The 24,243-nt window shown below is 28.4% G+C and overlaps 1 protein-coding gene across 1 annotated transcript in view; it reads right to left on the reverse strand.

Moving 5' to 3' along the window:
* LOC136989313 (DDB1- and CUL4-associated factor 8-like) overlaps positions 1 to 24,243 on the reverse strand; it is a 47,136-nt gene that overhangs the window by 3,328 nt on the left and 19,565 nt on the right. Inside the window, exons 3-11 of the mRNA XM_067287435.1 lie at positions 19,360 to 19,500; positions 16,717 to 16,811; positions 12,285 to 12,389; positions 10,408 to 10,474; positions 8,030 to 8,087; positions 7,483 to 7,590; positions 6,994 to 7,124; positions 6,437 to 6,556; positions 2,509 to 2,628 (exon numbers count right to left, since the gene is read on the reverse strand). Of these exons, the coding sequence (XP_067143536.1) occupies positions 2,509 to 2,628; positions 6,437 to 6,556; positions 6,994 to 7,124; positions 7,483 to 7,590; positions 8,030 to 8,087; positions 10,408 to 10,474; positions 12,285 to 12,389; positions 16,717 to 16,811; positions 19,360 to 19,500 (945 nt within the window). The remainder of the gene's footprint in view (positions 1 to 2,508; positions 2,629 to 6,436; positions 6,557 to 6,993; positions 7,125 to 7,482; positions 7,591 to 8,029; positions 8,088 to 10,407; positions 10,475 to 12,284; positions 12,390 to 16,716; positions 16,812 to 19,359; positions 19,501 to 24,243) is intronic.

Consider the following 24,243-nt stretch of genomic DNA (forward strand, 5'->3'; position numbering starts at 1 on the left):
TTTAGAGAAATCTTTTGGACAAATAATCTTATTTAAAATGTGTATTGATACAATTTATTTTATGTTTTAAAAATTTTATGTATCATATTATGACTATAGTCTATTTATCCTAACTTGGCAGCTACTGTAAACAAACTAAGACACACCTCTCTTTGTTTATTGGCTTAAACCCACGTCCATCAATTAGGTACCACGTTGCATCTCATTTGTCCGCAGAAAATAGTTCTTTGTTATTTATAAAATCATTAATGAAATACTAGTCGCTTAGCAATGATTATAAATGTAATTATTTCATATTTGTTAAATTGTTATTTTAATAAATATTTTCACATTCTGAATCACTAAAAATAAACTTTTTCCGGTCATGCGCACTATAATGTCTTGGTTTCGTTTTCCCATTCATTTCAAACTGTGTGTTGTTGAATTACAAAAATGGAAAACTTGAATGTAAATACGATTAAACATCAACAAGGAAAATCGCTGAGGAGCTCGGATAAACGAATAGTATTAAATTTGTTTAATTCTCTAACTGAAACGAATCCGGAACTCTGTGTGAACGATATAGTGAAAATGGTAGCAAAGACAACAGGGATATCAGAAAGAAGCATTTACAGAATTCGCAAAGAATATTTTACTAATGGTAAAGTAATAACTCCTTCGAAAACCCGTAAGCGTACTCAACTTGTTGACAAATATGATGAATTCACAAAATGTGCCATTAGAGGTAAAGTACACAATTTTTATTTCTTAAATGAATTACCTACGGTAGATAAGGTATTACAGGCTGTTAATGATGATCCAGATTTACCAGACTTTACTCGATCCACGATATACAATTTGTTAAAATTACTTAATTTTAAATATACAAACCGTAATAGAAATAGTAGATTAATTGAAAGAGACGATATCATTTTATGGCAAAGACAATATTTACGAAAAATAGAAATAGAGAAATGCGTTCTTTAGGCCGTAAGATTTACTATTTGGACGAAACGTGGATTAATGCGGGCCATACCAAGAATAAAGTATGGAAGGATTGTTCAATTACGTCATGTCACGAAGCTTTTGTGTCTGGACGATCTACTGGATTAAAAAATCCTTCTGGAAAGGGAAAACGAATAGTTCTTGTTCATATAGGCAGCAATTCAGGTTTTCTTAATGGTGGTCTATATGAATTTGAATCAAAGTCAACAAAAGATTACCACGAAGAAATGGATGGAAATAATTTCAAAAAATGGTTTGAAAAAATATTATCGAAATTAGAAAGTAATGCTGTTGTTGTCATGGACAATGCTCCATATCACTCAACTAAAATTGAGAAGATTCCTAATTGTAGTTGGAAAAAAGCTGACATAATTTCTTGGTTGGAAAAAAATAGGGTTCGTCATAACGAAAAAATGTTAAAAATAGAACTTTTGGATATTGTTAAAAAAAATAAAACATAAATACGATAAATATATTATTGATGAAATGGCCAAAGAAATAGGTGTTGATGTGTTACGTTTACCTCCGTATCATTGTAATTTAAATCCTATTGAACTAATATGGGCAGATATGAAAGGTTACATCGCACGTCACAACACAACATTCAAACTGTCGGATGTGCGAATTTTAATGAATAAAGCTATCGAACAAATAACTGAAGAAAGATGGAGAAAATGTATCGAACACATAGAAAAAGAAGAACAACGAATGTGGGAACTCGATGAGATTTCGGAAACTGTTGTAGAAAAACTGATTATTCAGTGGAAGACAAATAGTGACGAAAGCGATATAAATGATTACTTCGAGCAACTATCTTCTGATACAAATGATTAATAAGGTAAGTTTACACTGTAATTATTTAAGAAAATTTTTAATTATATAAATATCACATAGATAAATTCATACATTACAGTAACGTTTTCCTTTAGAGGTTTGAGTATGATTTTTAAGGATTGCTGGAGAATTTGTTTTGTTTTATATCTATTTAATAAAATTGTTGTGTAGATAAAAATTCTGAAGTATGTTCAACTACACAATTATAAATATATTTTGTGTAAGTCTTAATAATATATATTTAATAATTTTTGACTATTTTTAAATGATGGAAATAATTTAAACGGCTACGTAAAAATATTAAAGTAGGCTATAATAAGTTTTCTAAGTATTATATCGGTAATTTTTAAATTGTTGTGACCACTCTGACCTACTTTAACACGTGCAGAGAAAGGGGCTTAACTAGTCAACATGTGTCTAGCCACTTCCGATTGTGATTTGACCAATAAAAATCTCCGGCAGATTAATACGACAAAATCTTTGTTTACAGTAGCTGCCAAGTTAGGATAAATAGACTATAATTATATAATAAATGTGTTAAAATTAATTTTATGTAAAGAGATGATTGTAATGCAAGAAGTAATGAATATGTCTAATATAATTTATAAAAAGTTCATTTAGAAAGTCAAAATGTATTTGTTACTGACACTAAAATTAACCATAATTTTTTAAAATGTAAAAATATCTTACTCTTCTTCTAGCTGATCTTTGCAAGTGCTTTAAAAGAAACCAAAGCATTTGTCCGTCGATGGTATCTGGTTCATCGTGTTTCCTGTCTTCTTCTCTTTCTTTTACATTATTACAAGTTCTCTGCAATAAATAGTAATGATGATAATAATAATAAAGAACTGTCTTTGAAAATGTACACAGTAATCAAGTATGCATAAATCTTATGGATTGAAGGAAAAAACAAAAGTTAAAACTCCATAGATAAATTCTTTTTAAAAAAACTAAATTTTGATTTAAAGTTTTGTTATTTCTATTACAGGCTTTATACTGTTGTTATTAACAAGTAACAAATTTAATTTTATTATTTTAAAAATCTGCAAATTTCCACTTTTTATAATAGAAAACAATTTTATCTATAAAAATTCATATTCCTTTCTCAGAGACAGACATCTTTGTGAAAATAAAAATAACTGAACTGTATGTATCAATTTGGATTCAGAAAAAGTAAACAGCTTTTACCGTATATCAATGATTTTAATATTTTAATGAATAACTCTAATTTAATAAAAGCAATAGACTAATGGAATATCATAATCATTTACGATAAAAATGAAGATAGAATATAGAAGTAACATAAAATAACAAACAACTGGAAAATAAATTGCACAATAAGAACAACACAGGGCATCACATACATGAAACCCAAAAACAACATTACCAGAGACACTATATAATACATGTGCCTTCGTACATTCTACAAAATACTCTCGTGTCATGAATCACAACAAAATATATCATTACATAGAACAACACAATATTCTCACAGATCAATAAAAAGACTCATAGAAAATCATATTGGTTGCAAAGAACAGTTACTTATAGAGTCAAACATTCTACAACAAGCACACAAACAACACAGAAATATACATACAGCATAGGAAGGCATTTGACTGCATCCAACATCCATTACATTTTCAGAAAATACAATGAAACACTGGAGAACAGACCTACCCTCAGACTTCACAACACACATTAAAACAAGTATGCATAAGACAAGACATTTTCTGGGTAGGCTAAGTCCAATTTGGTTTTATTGGGGCAAAAATAAAAAAACACCATGCACATGCCTAATGGAAAATAGGCACAAAAAGCAAAAACATAAGAACAAAGCAATTGACACAGAACAAATGCAAAGAATTGCCTGTCCATGACCAGCAAGTACAGTAGAACCTCACTTAACAAGCATAATTCGTTCCAGAGTCTTACTCGTAATGCAAAACACTCATTAAGCGAAACAATTTTTCCCATAGAAATTAATGTAAAATATGATAATGCATTCCACGCTGAAAAAATGCTCAAATGTTTTATGTATAATGTTTATTCAAAAAAATTGTACAATATACACTGTTAAGAAGTGTGTATCATCATCTTTTCTTCTAGCGCAGAATGAACCATCCCGGAATGAGAATTTGATTTGCGGAAACAAAAAAAAAATCACAGCTAATATGTTTGATAAACACTCCAAACGATATGCCAAATTCTTGGATTATATAAAGGCTATAATTAAATATTAGAAATTAATTAATTTGACTAGAGGTAGGCAGCTATGTTTCCATCTCATATTAAATTTAATAATTATAAATAGTTAATTTTTAATTCAGACATTTCTAAAATTTAATTTGGAATCGGTCATTAAATTTAATGACCCAAGAATTTGGCATAACTGTGGGTACCGAGGAGGGATGACGAGGTCAGACCTCTGTTTAGTGTCGGCAACAAGTCGGAGGGACTTGCCCACGAGTCAGAGATGGCTTATTTGTCGGTAGAGATCCCATAGGGACGGGACTGCTTTTTATCTGGTCAAGTGTAGGAGGGAAAGTGGAGTCGTGGTAAGACGATAGGCGAATATTCGAGCAACCAAGACACCATTTAACAGGATAACAACGATTTAATGGAAACAAAATATACATTACAAAAATCTGACATTAAAAGGGGTGACATATATATATATATAGCTATATATCCCTATCACGCGAAGAGAGAGAGAGTTCACATAAGTGGGTTCCATACCTCTTGGACAATCAGTAATTCAAATATGCTGTTCGTCACGATGATCGAATATTCCTTTCTAGGGAAGATTCGATGGTACTTGAGGCACAATAGTCAAATATATTCTGTAGGCACACAGGGTAAGATCGCGACTCGATCTTAATCGATGAAAGACTCTCCACCGGGGGGAAGAAGGAAACATCTTATATATATCTTTTTGCTGGGAATTTTGGTCACGTGCAGGTGCTTAGGCCATAGGTGTTCCCGGGATTGGAAACAATACGGCGAATTCGGGCGCTAACTATAAACTTAAGTTGCAAGATGATCTGTGCTCAGCGTAAGAACAATGGATAGTTGACAGTTATACGGCCGGGGACGCATGTTTTCTCGTCCAGGACCGTTTGTAGGCAGGATGTTTATATCCAGGACAGTTTTTAGCAGGATGTTTATAATAGGAAAATTTTCGAGTCGATATGGGGAACAATTTTATTATAATTCGTATTATATTCGGATTATATCCGGATATAAGAAAGGGGTAATTATTAATTCGGATATAATTTATTATAATTTTGTGTCAAAGGGGATTTCCAGATCTCACATATCATTTGGTGTGTTTATTACATAATGGACTATGGTTGTTGATGTTTATAAGTAATATGTATGAACACAAGTTTTGAAAAATATGTGATCACAAGCGACACTAAGATGCTAGCAAAACAAGTGCTAAACACAGACTGATGGAGCATGCCGCATGCACACAATTTGGGACTTCACCTCTCCTCATCACTTGTTAAGTGAGGCAAAGTTTTACAATTTGTTTTGCTCATTATGAGAAATACTCATTGTGCGAGGTGCTCATTAAGCAAGATTCCACTGTATAAGGATTGCCTTCTTGTGTGGCCTGCAACTGTTTTCTTATGATGAAATACACACACACTTCTTTCTCACTCTCATATAACTATCCATACACATTTCAGCACTCAGGATAGATAGAGAAAAAGATAATTTATATGTACTAATACAAATTTAAAAATTTTTAATTACAAAATGCTCCATCTTAATTTTATCATGATACAACAAAGTCACATGGTGTCCCTAGTATATTGTATCAAATAATAATAATTCAAATTAAATAAATAAATAATTTAAACAATAAAAAACAGCATTTATTTATTTGAAGTAAACTTCTGTTAACAAGAAAAATATATAATTGAAATTCTGTGCTCAAGCAAATACTTTTATATTCAATTACTCACTGAAAGATTTTACACTGATTTAATGATGTCTAAAAATTCTATAAAGAAAAAACTTGAAATATTGCATATATTGTTACAAAATTCATAAATAAAGTCAAACCTGTTTTTATGCAGTCTTTTTTTGTGTGATTTTTTTATGCGATTTTTTATTTGTGCGGTATAGTTGGCGACTAGTCTCGTGCGATTTGTCATGTCTCACGTTGACTTATTGTAGCTAAATAAACTTATTATAGCATAAATGAACTTATTATAGTAATATTATTGCATGAATATGCGAAAAATGAAATAATTTATTTTTTAAGTCAACAAAACACCACCTGGACAAAAATATGTAAAACAGACGATAGACGAGACGATGCAGTCAAGTGCTGACATCTGTTGTCAATAAATTCTATTTCGTACGGTTTTGAGTTATTTTCTATGTGAGACTTTTTTTTATGTGGTTCCTATTGACTGCATAAAAAAAAATATTTTTTTAATTGTGTTGCGAAAACTATTTTTTATAGCCACTCGTGAAGTTTCGTGCGATTTTTTTTTTAATGCATTTTTTAATGCGGTCCCTATCCACCGCATAAAAACAGGTTTGACTGTATAAGATCTTAAGAATCAACAATGTTTTAGCATATCAATAAACAAAAACTTACGGCTCTAATACTTGAAAGATCAGGTGAATGTTCACACGATGGCACCCAGATTTTTATATCATCATCTAATCCACTAGTAGCAAGAAATGGACTTGTAGGATGAGGTTCTAAACAATTAACCTAAAATAATATTTTCTATTATACAAGATTTAATTATAATAATTACATTTATTAAAATACTTAACTGTCCTATGGTATTAAAAACACTCAAACAATGAAAGTTGTAAAATTGTAATATTATAATTAATCATGAGACTTTTGAAAATATTTACAGTACTATATTCAGGCAATTAAAACAAAAATAAGAACATTACAATGTAAATATAAAGAATGTTGAATAATTTGAAAATTTAACATAAACATTGTAAATTAAAAAAAAAATTTTCTTTATAAAGTAAACAAGCCCAATTTAATAGAAGTGTTCTAATATTTTAGTGTGTGTCAATACTATTTTAACAATTACATTTAAACATAATATTTCTGTTTAAAACAACAGTATATTTCTATAAGCATTTAATCATTAATTTATCTTAATAAAAAAACAAATATCAACTTACAACCCCTCCTTCATCACCGTACGTACAGTGTACTATATGCTCACTATCGTGTTCCCAGAAAAAAATATATCCACAGTCACTTCCGCTTATTATATATTCACTCTTTGATCCAAAGTAGTTGACACCTTTAACTAAATTGAAATAAAATTTCAAGTTTTTTTATTAAAAATTATATATAAGAGGATTTAAATCATTTAGTTCATTAAATACACTACTTATTCTTTATTTTTTAAATCTTGTGATACGATCATAAAATTAATATAATTTCATATAGTAATAGGAGTTAAAAATAACAAAAACATCATATATTTATAATTTAAATAGTGATTGATTCATTCATCAATATTCTTGTTTCAAATTAGTTATTCTTGTTCTTAACTTTATTTAGAATGCCACTCTAGTTAAACTTGAAAGCAAGAATCTTAATTACTCAAATTAAATTGTAAAATTAGAAATTAAATGTGTCAAAATTTTGAAATTTTTTCTTACTTGTTTGATTATTTCTATGACCGCGATATCTATGCGTATATTCGGCACCATCAGAATGCTGACTGTTGAAAGTATATATGTCTTCGTCATTATAAGAAGCTAATATTTCTAAAGGAGTATAAACAAATTATTATTAACTGAAACAAGGTGTGTCCTATAATTATACATTCAATCATTTTAACTACAAAAATACAGTATTAAAATCATTTATTTGATCAATAAAACAAATTTATACTTCAGATTTCTTTATTAACTACTTTAAATTTGGAAAAAGTAATCTTTTTCATATTAAAAGATATTTTTTCCAAATTTAAAGTAATTAGTTAATAAATTTGATCAATTCCTTATTTTTTGACCTTTCTTTTATATAACATTTAACAATTTTCATGAATTTCTGGTTATTGCACTTTTGTTTATTACTTACTAATATAAAAAATTTAAAGATAAAGTTAATTTATAAATTTAAATATTTATAATTCTCACAACAAATGTGGAATGAAATTTTTAAATATATTAAATTTAATAAAGCTGGATGTATAATATTTACCTGTTCCATTATAATTATAAACTAAGCAAGTCACATTGGCTCGAATATCACTATTCACCTTAAAAATAAAGTGTTTTATTATAAAACTTTTATATACCTTTGTCAATCATTTTGATTTTTATTAAAAGTATATTTTTATGGTTACTTCAACAATAAAACACACAGATTAATATTTTTCTCATCAAAAAACTTTCAAACATCCATTTCTTTATGACAAGAATGCAGTCTTCATGGCAATTCTCCATGAAATTCTGAATGTAATACAAAATATTTTTAATTACATTTTCTCTTAAACAACTCAGCATTAAGCTATGGATTCCTTATTCATATATTGCTGATTTAAATAAATATATATCTAAAGAATAATAATAATATATACAGGTATCCCTTGATTAATGCAATTAATTAATTCCTCTAAGCCACCATTTATATCAAAATTGCATTAATCAAATAGGCCTACAATGGTACCTTGGTACTTGACCGAACAATCGCGACCTACCAGAATAACTTTTCAGTTAATAACAAATATTTTTATTGTAGAATGATGCCAAATGGTAATTACATTTTAAAATATTAAAAATTAATTTTTTGAAGACAGTCTGTTGAAATAGGCACTGCCATTTATTCTATTTTCAATATTTTGGAAAACATTTTTGACGACCAACCTCTTCTTGAAGGCTACTTGGCTGTGAAAATTAAAAATGTCCTTTAAAAACAATGAAAAAATAGTCCAATTAAAAAACACAAATTTAAAATTAGAACTGGTGATGCCTCAGATGTCTTGCATTTTCCATCCTTACTACTTGGGGACTGTAAAGAACAAGGAATACCATCTCACATTAGCAGTAATCTGTTAAATTTCACAACTATCATAACTACATACCTACATCGAAAATTACCCTCAGATGAAAACAGAAAATTCACCAACATCTTATTTGCTGAGAAAAGCACATCTACGTTGAGTAAAGATGGCCATTAAAGCCACATTGATTAAAACTTCTGCCACATGGAAGGAATTGCCACAATCAATTTTGTGCATTAATCAAATCCTGCATTAAATGAAACCACATTAAGCAAGGGATACCTGTATACAGTTGAACTGGTCTATCTTGAATCTCATGGGAATGAGAAAAAAAATTTGAGACAGATTTTGATATATAGAGATTCATACATAGAAAACAACAGTAATAGGTTTGATCGAAGATATGATATTGTATTAATACAATACCAAGTACAGTACAAACCTGTATTAGGGATAAATAAAATATTTTTGACATACCTTAATAGAAACAGTTTGTCAATAATTTCTGATGCCTGACTTTCTTCAACCAATAATATGTAAGCCAAATTTGTAGCCACTCAGAAAAAAGCAATATTAATTGCAATTACAGTATATACAGCAAGAACTGTTTTCACAAAAATGAAAATTACTGTCCTAGAGATCTAACCCTTGATATGAGAACTAGAATAATCAGAAGATGTGTGTTTCTGGTGCTATTGTCTAGTGGAATCTTGGATCACATCCAAAACATCTGAAAATAAGATCAAAGCCTTCAAATTGTGGATTTACCAAAGGCTTCTAAGAATATCCTGGATAGAACATGTGACCAGCGTAGAAATATTGCAACAAATGGATAAACAACAAGAACTGTTCAACACTATCAAACAAAGAAAGCTTCAATACTTTGGCCACATGATGAGAAATGATATCAAGTACCAAATCCTACAATTCATTATACAAGGAAAATCTCTGGAAAAAGAAGGCTGGGACAATATTGAATCTCATGGCTGAAAAACTTGAGGGACTGGTATGAAATGCCTTCAGAAGAACTGTTCAAAAGAGTCAGCAATAGAAATATGTTAGCCATGACAACAGCCAACGTCCAGAATGGATATTTAATTAATAAAGCTGGATGTATAATATTTACCTGTTCCATTATAATTATAAACTAAGCACACTTTGAATCTCATGGCCATTGTTAAAAATTGTATTAAAATACAATTTTTAACAATGTTTTTATTTCCCAGGTTTATTCAAAGAGCAGGATTTAATCAAAGAAATACAGTATATTAGATATTTAAAGATACAGAAAACAAAATTTTTTATAACCAATTCAGAAATAAATAAATAACATGCAACAGTAGCAATATGCTATGTAACTGTTGATTTACTATTCATAAAAAACTGTAGTCTCATTTAGAAAAAAACAATTTCATATTTCAGTTTAAAATATTAATAAGTTAATAAATAAAAATTAATAAAAAACACTGTTATTTAATTATTATTATTTTTTTAATAATTACACACAAAATATTTTTATTCTCTTTTTTTGAAAAAATATACAATATATTACAAATAAAAAAATCATGATACATACCAAATGATGAGGACAAAACTTTTTAACTGTACCATTATCATTTTCAATAAATCGCTTGTCATATATCCTATTTAATGTAAAATTAAAATTCAATTTTCACCAAATATTAATTACATTTTAAAAAATATTAGGCATAAACTATTCGAACTTATATTGGCACTTGAAAGACCCTACAGGTGGTAGGACCTAGCTTTATATGATTATTCCACAAGTGGAATAGCATAAGTTTTGATGTTTGAGTTTTTATTGCTTATAAGGTATTTGTTTAGGTTTAGCATGGAATTAAAAGTAGATATAACAGAGCACTCACTAGCAGGTAAACTTCTTTGACTAATTACTCGTGAAAAATGTTAGTCAAATTCAGTACAGCTCTATTTTCTCAAAATATCGACACACTTTTTTTCTACATGGTGATATTACTACTCTATACAACTCATTTTATTGCAACATAAAGACCCTGTTAAAACTGCACTACTACAGAAAACAGCAAAACTAAGAAATTTTCAATTTTTAATTTTGCAACTTTAATGTTTAATAATAATTATTTTTATTATAAATTAAGTGAAAATTTTTGCTATTTCTATTAATGATAAAATTCTTGAAAGTATTATTTACAGTTTTGTTTTGAAATGACATCACTTACTAATGAAATATAGCAATTTTTCATATTTTAAATAACATTAGGATATTTTAAATCTGATACATAACATTAGGTTTAATTTTGTAATCTTGTCAAAATTATTAATTGGAATGTTCACATGAGATGGAGCAATTATAGATGCAATGTAGAATTAAATAATGCAAATGTACTTTGTTTTTGACTCTGCAACAGTCACAAAGAAACTGTCAGAGAAACAGTTTTGTAAGTCAAAACTTTGTTTTGGCTTACAGAATTAGTAAATAGAAGATGTTAGAACAACAAATGCTATTCATTGTTGACTTTAATTATTCAAGCCAAAGCATACAGTTTACTTTCTCATTGACTGTCATTATTTTGGATCACTAAAGGGATCTGTAAATAAAATTAGTTGGAAATTAAAAAAAATTATCATGTGAAAAACTTCAAAAGTTAGGCTATCAAATATTATTTACAGTACAGTTTTAACACTTGTATATTACTAGTTATTGAAATGTAAAACTGCACACAGACTTTTTGATAATCTTGTATCTAGAATAGTGAAAATTAACACATTAAAGTTTTTTTATATTGGTATTGTTTTATGAAAGACTACAGCAGAATGTTTGTAATATGAAATACCTATATGCAAACTTATTATTATTAGCAAATAAGAGGTATAAATATTAAAGTTCAACTTTTCATAAAATCAAGTATAGCTGTATTGATAGATGATAAATTCTCTCTACATCTTACTGGTATAATATATTCTTTCTTCTCTACCTCAGTTATCTTCTGTGTGTCAGACAATAAATTATATCATTTCATAAACTATAAAAAGTGTGATATAGCATACATATGCCACAAAAACCTTCATTTCAATGACATAGTCATTTAAACTAATGTATCATCATTATCAGTTAATTTTTTAAGTCAATGATTTTGCAATTTAAAATTTTAGAATTTCTCTTAGATGTAAAAAAATGTTCTTCAAAGCCAGACAAATTAATATTATATTTTGCTAAACAGTTTGATTACCGTATTTTACGGACTATAAGATGCACCTTAATTTTTAAGCAATTTTTAAAAAAAATATTTATAAGATGCTACGGACTATAAGATGCACCTGAATTTTAAAGGCAATTTTTCAAAGAAAAAAGTGCATCTTATAGTCCGTAAAATACGGTATATTGTATATTTTTATAATGTCTAAAATATATAAACAAACAAATAATCATCTATTTATACATAAAAAACTCACCTTATAAAATGATCTCTACCTCCAACTGCAAACTCATAAGGATTGTTTGGATTTACAAATATTGTATATAAAGGTATAATCTGATCATCTCTACATGTAACAATTCTAGAAAAACAAAAATATATTCAATTTATATAGTTATTTCTATAATTTATAAAGTATTCTTAATAAAAATCATCCCATTAAATTAATTTCATATTGAGAAAATTTTATTTCCATCATTTTAATAATGAACCTAATTATAATCCAACTCCGTTTAAATAAATATTCACTTTTTGTTAACAATACTTATATAAACTTTTCAACTAAAAAATGTTTTTTATGTAACTCCGACAATTTATCACCTTACCATTTAATATTAAAATGTGAAAAATTAAATGATATCCGTGAACACTATGAAATGGCTCAGATTTGTAATTGCAACTCGCTAACAGAATTGTTCATAAACTTCAATAAAATGAGCAAAAAGGACATATAAAATTTATAATTACTTTAGTAAAATAATCGACATTTGTAACAACAAAACAAGTTAATATTAACTAAGATTCAAAATAAGATATCATTAATGTAATATGACAAAAAAATTGTAATAATTAAAATAAAAATGTATGAGACGTATTTGTGAAATAATATGTGTAAATTAAAAAATCAAAAAGTATTGTTATGAAAAAAACAAGAAAACAACGTAAATGTAAACCCCCCTTGTAACAGGGAAAAAATTCCCAATGGATAATAATAAATGATGATGATGATAATGAACCTAATTAATAATTAACTTCTTACTTGAGAATAGAACATATTTGTTCTTGTATTAAAATTTAAATAGTAAAATCAAAAATAAACCAAACTTTTGATATTGTTAAATAGCAGCTATAATCGCATACAGTACATGCACACTTGAACATTTTCTTAGACATGCCAATATTTGTTGGATACAGAGTAGATGCCTATATATGAATGGATTACAACACAAAACATCAAAGTATTGGAATATGAAGATGTGCCATTGAAATTCTGAAAGGATGCATCAAGAACAGAAAATCAACATTAAATTACTTGATTGCTTACTGTTCTCTGAATTTGCTGTATTTCCTTTGGAATTAAAACATGGGTGCTGTTGGAAACAAATCACACAGGAACTCTTTTTTTGAGTTGAAAAAGTAGATTTATTTTCTATAATAAATCTACTTTTTCCACTCAAAAAAAGAGTTCCTGTGTGATTTGTTTTCAACGGCAACTTTGTGCTAATTCTGAAGGAAATGCAACATTAAATTCTGTGTCAAACTTGATAAACCTTACTGAAATTAAATATTTAATTTGCTAAATGAAACAAATCACACAGACAAAAACATGTTGTCTACAAAAGTGGACAAATTACATAAGCATTTTAAAGCAATGAATCAATAGAGAATAATCTCATTCAGGTATGTCAGCTTTGAGAAGAAATGACTTCCCAAGTTTACAAAGAGAGTCATTAGACTCCAGACAATCATTAAACAAGCTGATCAACATTTTAAGAATTTTTCATGGCTCCATACATACCATTCCTCATAATAACCTGAAAATGCATTATGTTTAGTTAATATGCCTTTGTGTCCTTAACGTAATTTAAACTTCTCTCGTCTACTAGTACTTTATCAATTAACAGGACTTATTATACTGGATTTATGGATGCAGCAATGTCTTACAGATCAGAAATAATATTGTTTATTTAAATCATCCATAAATCCAGTATAATAAGTCCTGTTAATTGATAAAGTACTAGTAGACGAGATAAGTTTAAATGCATTATGTTTGTTTATGCACTATTCTGAGGAAGTTAACATATGAGAACATGCATCCCAATTAGAGGAAAACTGATAGACACATTTGATTAAAAAAATTAAAGTATTCTGAACAGAGTTATTACTAGCAATAAAAATCTGATGTTTTTTTTGTATGATCTAAAGAGCAAACATGCCTGATCAATATGAAACAATTACCTCAAGGAGTTAACACAGAATGGGCAACAAAACTGTTTTAATACATGGAATGAACATTGCTGGAAGTGTGTAGCTGCAAAAAGTGTTTATTTTAAAGGTGTCTTCTGTAAATATTTATACTATTAATGTATAGGGTTGTTCGGAAAGTAATTTCGTTTTTTCCATAGAAAAGTAAATGCAATATTCTTATAATAAATAAATATTTTATTGAATTATATATTGACCATTTTGGTCAAATACCTGTTGTCATTGTTTCTGGTAGTAGCATGATTTCACATTCATAAAAATTTTGATTGTTGTTTACAAAAAACTGATCCAAGTGATTTTTGACATTGTCATTTCAAGTAAATGTCTTACAGTTAAAAAAAATTTGTATAGACCGGAACAAGTAATAATCTGAGTGTGTCCGATCTGGCGAATATGGTTGGTGTGATAACACAACCCATCTAAGCTATAACAGTTTCTGACGAGTTACCAAACTTGTGTGAAATTTGGCATTATCATGATAAAACACTACACTTTGTTTGTTCATCAATTCTGGCCTTTTCTGTTTGATGATATTACTCAGTTTGTTTACCCGATGGCAGTACACTTTCGAATCAATTGTTAAATTGTCTGGTAAAAGCTCAAAAAAAAATTTCTTTAAAATCCCACCATAGAGAGCATCTCCCTTTAATAACATGTGGAACCCATATATCAAGCTTTGAAACAAAACAAATTCATTTTAAGTAATAATAAACGATTCAATTTAACAGATTTAATCTCGTAGTGATTTCACGTGTTGTTATACGGCAGAGTGCTTCAATCAGTACCTTTATTTTGTTTTCATTGGCTTCAAATGGCCATCCAGAATGTAGTTTATCTTCAATATTAAAATTGCCAGAACGCAATTTTGTAAACCAGTTTTGGCACTGTCTTTCTCTCAACACATCATCTCCAAACATGTACCACAATTTTTTTCTTGTTTGGACAGCATTTTGATTTTTTAGTTATAAAAAAGCAAAATATGCCGAAAATGATGCTTTCGATTTTCCATATTTGATGGGTCACCGAAAAAAAAACAATTGTACAGAATCAAACAAAATTTTTTACAAATAAGCCTTAAAATGTCAGCTGTCGAAGTATATAATGAAAATGTGGCTTAAAATAAAATTGGCTGGTAAAAATACATTAATTCCTCTAGTAATAAAAAAACGAAAATTACTTTCCGAACAACCCAATCAAAAGTAAACTGAACTGTTAATGTCATATTAACAGTTCAGTTTACTTTTGAATATCACACATTTATTTACAAGACAAAAACTGATTTTAGAATATAAATAAAATCTCAACATTAATAAATCAATTAAAAAAAAAATTTAAATCATCTCTACAAAGCACTATTAAAATATTCAACAAATATTTTAAAGTTAATTAGCTGATTTTAATCATAAACTAAATCTTAAAATAATTTCATTCTTTTTCAAATCATAATCAAAGTCTATTCATGAGTAGTACATGTCATAATACATGTCATAATGAAGTCAGACTTGATGACTCTGTGAGCCAACCATGCTTGTTATTGCCTTGCTATGTGTCATGAGAAACACCTCTTGAACATACATTCACTATGAACTCAAGAATTTTGAAATTCTAAGTAAATAAATAAAAATTCCATGTATATTTCTCACTTTATACAATCAAAATAAAATAATTTAATCACTAGATAAATGTCAAATATTTCTTGGGATTCAATTGTAAATGCACCAAAATGTTTTGAAGTCTTCCTTCAAATAAAATTTTGTTTACAAGAATTTTTGTTGTTACACACGTACCCTGTGGACTACCAGCTATTAAAAGTTTGTAAACATAAACCTTTGCAGTATTTTCACATAAACTACATGTATGTTGTCTTAATTTTCAGTAGTTTTTTTCTCTATGTAACTTTCCACTACAAACAATCTCCGTTCCTTAGTGTATTTCATTTCCAATTATAATGACACACATTTTAAATAACAATAATCTTACACTAGACTTAGGAGTCAGTGTGGCATAATGAATCATTAAGCAATCATTAAGCTGTACATAGAAGCCCAGGATTATTTTGACATAGCCTACAAAAAAGGGTTGATGTCAAGATCATTTTTAATTTGTAAGTTTTTTAATTGTGTTTGTTGGTTATTTTTAGAAGTTTTGCTTCAAGTCGCTGGCTGTTTTGTGGTTCCTGGACTGGAATAAAAGGATATTAATAGGCAAAAGGACTCAAACTTTCTTTTGTATAGTCTAAATTTTCATTAATGAAATCATTAAGCTGATTTGTGACATTGCCAAGTTCATTCCTTAAAAATAAATTTTTCATTTGATCATCCAATATAATTCTCTACAGTTACTTGTTAAAATATTATTTCAGATAATAAATATTTTCAACAAATTCACAATTAAAAAAAAACTGTAGAAAATAAATTAGTTACTTCTCTGGCTTATTTCCTCTCAAATCAACTTCATGTACTACTCCATCTTCTCCACAAGTTAGAAATGTATGAGGAGTATCAAGTATAAGAGAAAGCTACAAAATAAAACACTTTTCTAAAATTTGATATCATAAATATATACACTTAAAATAATTATTCAGCTTAAAATTATTATTAATTAATGACATTGCCTGCCTGATGAATAATTAGCACAATATAGTAAAATATAATACTGTATTATATTAATTCTACTTATAATTTTGGCACATAATAAAATTACAGTCGACTCTGCATAAGTCGTCACCTGGATAAGTCAACACCATCGGTTAAGTAGTCAGTTTTCTGTGGTCCCAGCCAACTTACATAGGCATTAATGTTAAAAATACTCCGGTTTACTCGACACCGTTTAACTCGTCACCACTGGATAAGTCGACATACTTTTGCTGTCCCACACTCTGATAAGTCATCATCCCCTCCTGAAAAAATGAATTCACTCCGCACAGGTGGTACAAACTCATTTTTTTTCAGGAGGGGAGTCAATTTATTTATTAATATATTATTATTATTATTAATATATATATATATATATATATATATTAATAAAAATGCCTTAACATTTTGTGTATTTTTATGTATAAAAAAATAATAGATAAACAAAAGGAAAATATACAATCTACATCAACGTCACACCAGAATCTAATTTTGCATTTTCTCACATAGAGGCATTAAGAATCCTTAGACGTTACTTGCCAACAATTGACAATTGCGAAGATAGTGTTTTCAAGGTGTTTGTGATCATTGAAAAAGAAAATCAAGACAGTTAAGTGCTCAAAACAAACAACACTAAACGAATTTTTCAGTTTTTCATCTACAGAGTAATTGTAAATGGAGGACACAATGTATTGTAAGCCTATACTACTGTATAATGCACTTTTGTATTTTCCTAATTGTATTTTTTTGGTTCTTTTTCCAACTTTGCTTTAGTCGTCACATCGGATAACTCGACACATTTCCACTTTCCCTTGGGGTGTTGGCTTATGCGGACTCGACTGTATAATTATTTTGTCAATATATTTGCACTAGTTGATGACTATAGAGACACAATTGCACTTTAATGATTTGTCCACATGTCATCATTATAAAATATCTTGGAATTATAATTGCTGTTAATAAACATTAAAATAAATGAAAAGTGTCTTCACCTTTTGTCACATTTTATTAATATGTTTTTTTATAATTGTGCAATTGCCAGAAGAAAATTTTTAGAGTTTTGCATATTGAGGCAGATTACCTTTATAAACTTTGAATCTGAATGAAACATTATTAATAGGAAATGTTCTTGTAAAACAATTGTTATGAAAAAACATTTCCATTATATATATGGAAATTATATAAAGTGGCAAAACAAACTTTTCTTTCTGCTAAACATTTAGCATATATTAAATATTTAATTTTTTTGATTCTGAAAGCATTATCAAGTTTATTCCTACAAAAATATTTATAAATTTAAAATCAGATACCTTTATAAAAATCATTAAAACCTCTGAAATATGTATGAGTAATTAGCTTTTTCCTAAATCTAACAATTTTAATCAAATATGTTCCTACCAATTTTTATAGCTCAAAAAGGGGAAGAAAACTCAGTTATTTGGTGTTATCAATAAATAAAAATATTTTTTTATAATTCAAATGTTTCCGATATTTCAAAATTTCATCTTCAAGAAAACAACAAACGAGCCAGAGTAAGTAAATTTGAGCATAGCTGAATTCTGAAAATTTGTACAAAATTAAAAATATTGATTATTGAACACTGAAAAACTTCAGCCTCTTTTCTTTATTTTTGCATTAAAAATTTGTGGTTTACAACTTTCCTAGTCTATTTTTAAATTTTATAGCATTTTTCTTTTAGTTCTTACATTTTATATATTTTTGTATTGAATATTCCCTACAAATATAAACAGCAATATATAATTACAAACAAATTAACCAACAGTTTAAGATCAAAATTTTTAAATAAATATTTTTAAAAAAAATAATTTTGAGAATCAATCTAGTCAATAGTTTTCTTTTATCAGAAAAAAATAGTTCATATAGAAAAATAGTGCCAAAGGATATTAAGATCATTTTATTAGAATACATTAAAATTATAGTTCAAATTCAACTGAATATTCTGAAGTATGAATAAATCTTCTATAAAATTAATGTAATGATTATCATTACCTTTTTCTTAATACTGGAACGAATCACAAACTCACTTTAAACAACCTTTAAAGTCCAGTAACAAAAACTTTATTAATAAAAACCATTTGTCAGAAGTTTTTTTATTAAAAAAAATTTTTTGTTACTGAACTTTAAAGGTTGTTTAAAGTGTGTTTGTGATCGTTATCTTAATATAATTTTGTAATATGTTTTTAGACTTTAGACTACTTTTTATATTTACTTTTCTAACACTCTTTAATTACTTTTCAGTTTATTTCTTCTTTCGAATATACTTTTACATCGTGTAATTCAATTAAATAATTTTTTAAACTTAAAATTTAGCATAAACATGCTGATTTTAAGCTTATAGAGCTTACGTATAAGAAAAGCTCAAAACTGTATCTTTACAATTTATTGAAATTTATATGAAATACACAAACTTGCCTTATGTACTGCTCCTTGATGTTGAGCTAATTTTCTAGTACCTTTACAAACACCTGTGCTTGAAAGTTCTGCTAACCGCACCTGACCATCTCTTGCGCAGCTCACTAGATGACAATCTCCACTTAAAGGCATAAATTTTGCCTGTAAAAAAATTGTATATCATTTTCTTTTAATAATCAATGAAACAAAAAAATTTACTTGGCTAAAACTGATTAGAAATATATTTATTTAACAAATTTCTTATTACAAACAGGCATCTTTAGTCCTAGATTTTTTTAACATTAATAAATTTATTAGCCTAAAATTAAACAATCAGAAACAAAGTTAAATCAAATCATCTCAACAAAAATCGTTAATTAATAATATGATATGCCTTTTGAACATGGGAGAATTAGTACATTTCTGGACAAGTAGATCACTGGCAACCAACTTTACAATCTGCTCCCTAGCCTGTAGAAGTGAAGCCAGAAAAACAAAAGGTATTTCTATTGGCATATCACAGAATATCAAGTAGCAAATTATCTACCATCAATATGATGCTTTACTCTACAGAGCGAGTCAAGCAGCCTGTCACCAATGGCATCATCATCAATGTTTAACAGAATCAATAAGAAGTACAGTAAGACCCCACTTAACACTGCCCCGCTTAATGCTGTTTCAGTATTACGCAGTAGTATTGAAATTCCCCAAGATCGCATGCAGTGTTGGGATCAAGACATAATATCAAATTTTAAAGCTTATTATCTGCGGCGGACATTCCGACAACTAATTAATAAAACAGATGGAGCAGATAAACAATCCATTAGAGATTTTGGAAAAACTAGAATATCATGGATGCTGTAGACAACATCACTCTTTCCTGGAATGAGATGACCGAGAAATGTTTGAAAGGAGTATGGAAGAATGTATGGCCGGAGCTAAGCAAGGATGTTGACACAAGAGAATCCATTGTTGATGTTGATGAAATTGTCAAGCTAGCTAATGAAACAGAGTTGGATAATATAAATGCACAGAATATTAAAGAATTATTGCAAGTTACAACTGGAGAAAGTTTTTCCAATGACGATCTTAAAGAATTAGTAGAATAACAGGTGCATGAAGATGACAAAATTAGCGTTTCTGAAGATGAAGAACAAAAGAAACTTTCAACGGATTTTCTAAAAAAAAGTTTAGCCACTATAACGGAAATTATGGATCAATTTATACAAAATGATTTCAATTTTGATAGAAGTTCAAAGGCAAGACAAAGTGTCATGGATGCAATGTCTTGCTATCGACAACTGCTAGCTGAACGAAACAGGAAAAGGCAAACAACATTAGATGACTTCTCCACAAAGAAACAAAAAATGTCAAATGAAGAAGAACCTTCCTCATCACAAACATAACTTCTTTACTCAAACTTTTTTTTATTTTCATGAATGTTTTATGAATAAATTTCGATATTAGCAACAAATAAGTCTATAATTAATGTAATAAAAAAGTATTTAACAATAAATACTACAAAATAAAACAAAAAAAAACTGATAAATTTTTCTCATTCTCTGTTCTGTTTCACGTATTCCCCTTATTTACATGTTAAGATGGACTCTGTTTAACACTGTTTCGTTTAGCGCTCTGTCATCTAGGAACACATCCTCCGCGTTAAGCGGGGTCTTACTATATATACAAAGTTCTTAGAAACCCCACTCTACAAACTCAATATAATTACAATCAGGGAGCATCCTTTCCACTCCAACAGGACAAATGGAAGATTACTGATATCGGCAGAACTCCTGAAAGACTATTTTGGCTGCATCTATCCTAAAGGTTGTTCCTCATCCCTCACCATAGGATAGTGTCTTGGAACCAAAATATAAACTTCATAAAGATTGATTGGATCATGCTATCCATGATACTCAGAACAGTATGCCAAAAAGAGACAAAATCCCTTCTTGGCACACATATTAATCCAAGAATTTGTTCCTAAAGATAGGAGGTGAGTTGTTTATTAAGAACAACCATTAAGACTATCAGAACTCAAATTATAGATTGAACTATACCTAAAGGAGGAATGAGTCAGGGTCAATTAGAAAACTCATTCTAACCCTACTCAAAGTCAAATAATTACCAGTTAAGCCAGAGCAACAATAGACAATATACAAGGGTCAATCAAAAAGTAATGTACCATAATTGGGAGCCATGTCATGGTCTTTGGTTAAACAAAGATCATGACATGGTTCACTTTTGAGGAGTTATACCTGGAAGCTTTGCTAACATTGTGGAAAATTTCAAGTCCCACTGCCAGGCAGAACCACTGCAACTTCATTGAAAAATGGCAATTGTCAGCAATGTACATTCCAAGCAGCATGCAATAATAGATGTTTTATTACATAAAACTAATTTATCCTGTTATTAACCCACAACTGTAGATCTGTACAACTTCAAACAAGGAGAAAAAGCAGTTATAAATTTTTTTATTATTCATTAATACATCGCATAACCTATTACAAAAATAAAAATATATTAAATTTGTCCCTTAATTAACATCATAAACTTATTAAAATATTTAAAAAATCTAGCAAGTCATTGTTTAACTTTCTCAGCAACATTTGATGGTTGCCATCTGTTATCATATTTTATTTAAAAACTTTTTATACTATTTTTAACTAGGCCTATTATAAAATGGCAAAAAGCTTAATTTTGAGAGTAGGGATGGGTTTTATAAAGAATTGCAAATGCTAATAACAAGTAAAATCCTCATTAAGTTTGACTCTACTGGAGATAAACATAACCCCCTTTATCTCCCCACCCCCTCGACCATCACCAAAATTCAATAGCATCAATCTCCCTAATACACAAACCTCCCGGCAAATTTTCAAAATTTTTGACAAAAAGCACAGGAATTATTAAGCCTCAAACAGGGTGAAAAAAATCATGCCCCTCTCCAACAAACATTCATACATACAGGAAAAAAAATCCAAATTTTTTTGTATTTCTCAATGTTTCAAGGTCCCTAGTCCAAAAATGTAAATATATTGGGTGGGTCATTTTTGACTGATCACTGTACTTTCCCATTGTTATATATAACAGCCAGAAAAATAAAAAACTGGAATAAAATTTAATCAAAAATTAATTTTCATTAAATTTTGCTATACAATGAAAATTATTAAAAAAAAACTATAGCAAGCAATTATTTATTGTCACACGGTCACAATGGCGGGCTGCAATTTTCAATCATACTTTTAATTTATTTAATTTAAAATATATGTCCTCCACCTCAAATTAGTAGTGACTTGCTTCTGTACTTCATACTGCTCCTTTAACAATAGAGTTGTGCTGGTCATCTATCTACACCTTTCGGGGGGGGGGATTTTTGAATTGAAATAATGTGACTTCTGGTTTACATTGGAAGTTCATGTATAGTTAATCAGGACCTCTTGCCCTAAGGTTTCCACACCTGGTCTCATCTTTCATCTATCAAGTCCATTCTCCAGATTAAGGAAAGACAGACAGACGAACAGCAGTGAGAATTCATTGGTCTACAATTTTTTCAAATTGCAACCCAATTAATTCTTTTAAATTATAATTTTTTATTTTTGTACTTTGTTTTCATTAATACCTTCCCTCAAACTTAGGGTACAAAGTGTAATTGGAGGAGTTAGGAAAGTGTTATATACTATATTTATAGTATTTAAAAAACTTTTAATTAATATCTGATTATTCAAAGTGTTACAGATTACACATTATTATGAATTTACGAGAAAAAAACACAATTTTCAAAATCTTAAAATATTTTAAAATTTAAATATGGCAAGTGATATATTTTATTAGGAGCTCAGTCCCTTTGGTGGCCTATCGCCAGAATTTTCTGATATACTATATAATGCATTTTATAATTCTTTACAAATAATTAATATTAGTTTTAAAGTTTTTTCTTAGGATATTTTTAAAACTGAAAAATGTAAAAGCAGATAAATTTAAAAATTATTTGCAACTGCCAGTGAAAAAAATAAGCATCTGTATTAGATACACAATGTGGTCATGATTCATTCAATCTAATCTAATTTTGACTGATTTTAAAATTACATTTGTAAAAATTAAAATTAACTCAACAGATATATTTGTGAGAAGTTTAAAAAAACTGCATATGAAGTTAATCTCTAGCTATAGTAACAAAGTCAGTCAGTAAAAATAGATTTATAAAATGATGATATATAAACAATAAATGAAGTTATATGATAAAACTTTTGTTTATTGAATAACAATAGTTTGTTCAATAGGCATTTATGTCTTCCACACATGAAGTTTAGTTGTTTCCTTATCAGTATTGTGTTTGCATCTCACTTAGCCACTATAACAGAAATTATGGATCAGGCACTTACATCTACAATGAAGTATAATAGAAAAACAATGTTTTAATATTTGAGATGGTATCTTCTAGACAGCATACCAAAAAATGATATGCTATCAATGGCTGCTCTGGAAATGCAGAGTATACAATGGAACAAGTTATGCAAAGGTTTTGTTTCCATTCTAGCAATTTTCTGCAAAGTATACACTGTCACAGATTATATGCACAGAAATACATTAATTTGACTATTACTTGAGAAAATTGGTGAGGTGAACCTAAAGTAAATATTACTAAATTAAATTACAAACTTCATTATAAAACAGATCAATATTTTTTTTCTCTTTTATCAACATAGCTACCAATTTGGCAAAATTGATAATATATGGTTATCATTATTGCTGTCAGCAGGTGAGAAAGTTGAGTAGAACTTCTAATTAGACAATTAATATAAATGTAGTTTAAGGGATCAGTATCTATTGTTTTTTAAAAAGTTTTAAATGAATTAAAAAAGATAAATAACTTAATTTTTGGAACTATTATTGTAAGTAAATTTT

The sequence above is a fragment of the Centruroides vittatus genome, unplaced genomic scaffold (genome assembly GCF_030686945.1).
Source record: "Centruroides vittatus isolate TY-2023 unplaced genomic scaffold, ASM3068694v2 scaffold_464, whole genome shotgun sequence".
NCBI lineage: Eukaryota > Metazoa > Arthropoda > Arachnida > Scorpiones > Buthidae > Centruroides > Centruroides vittatus.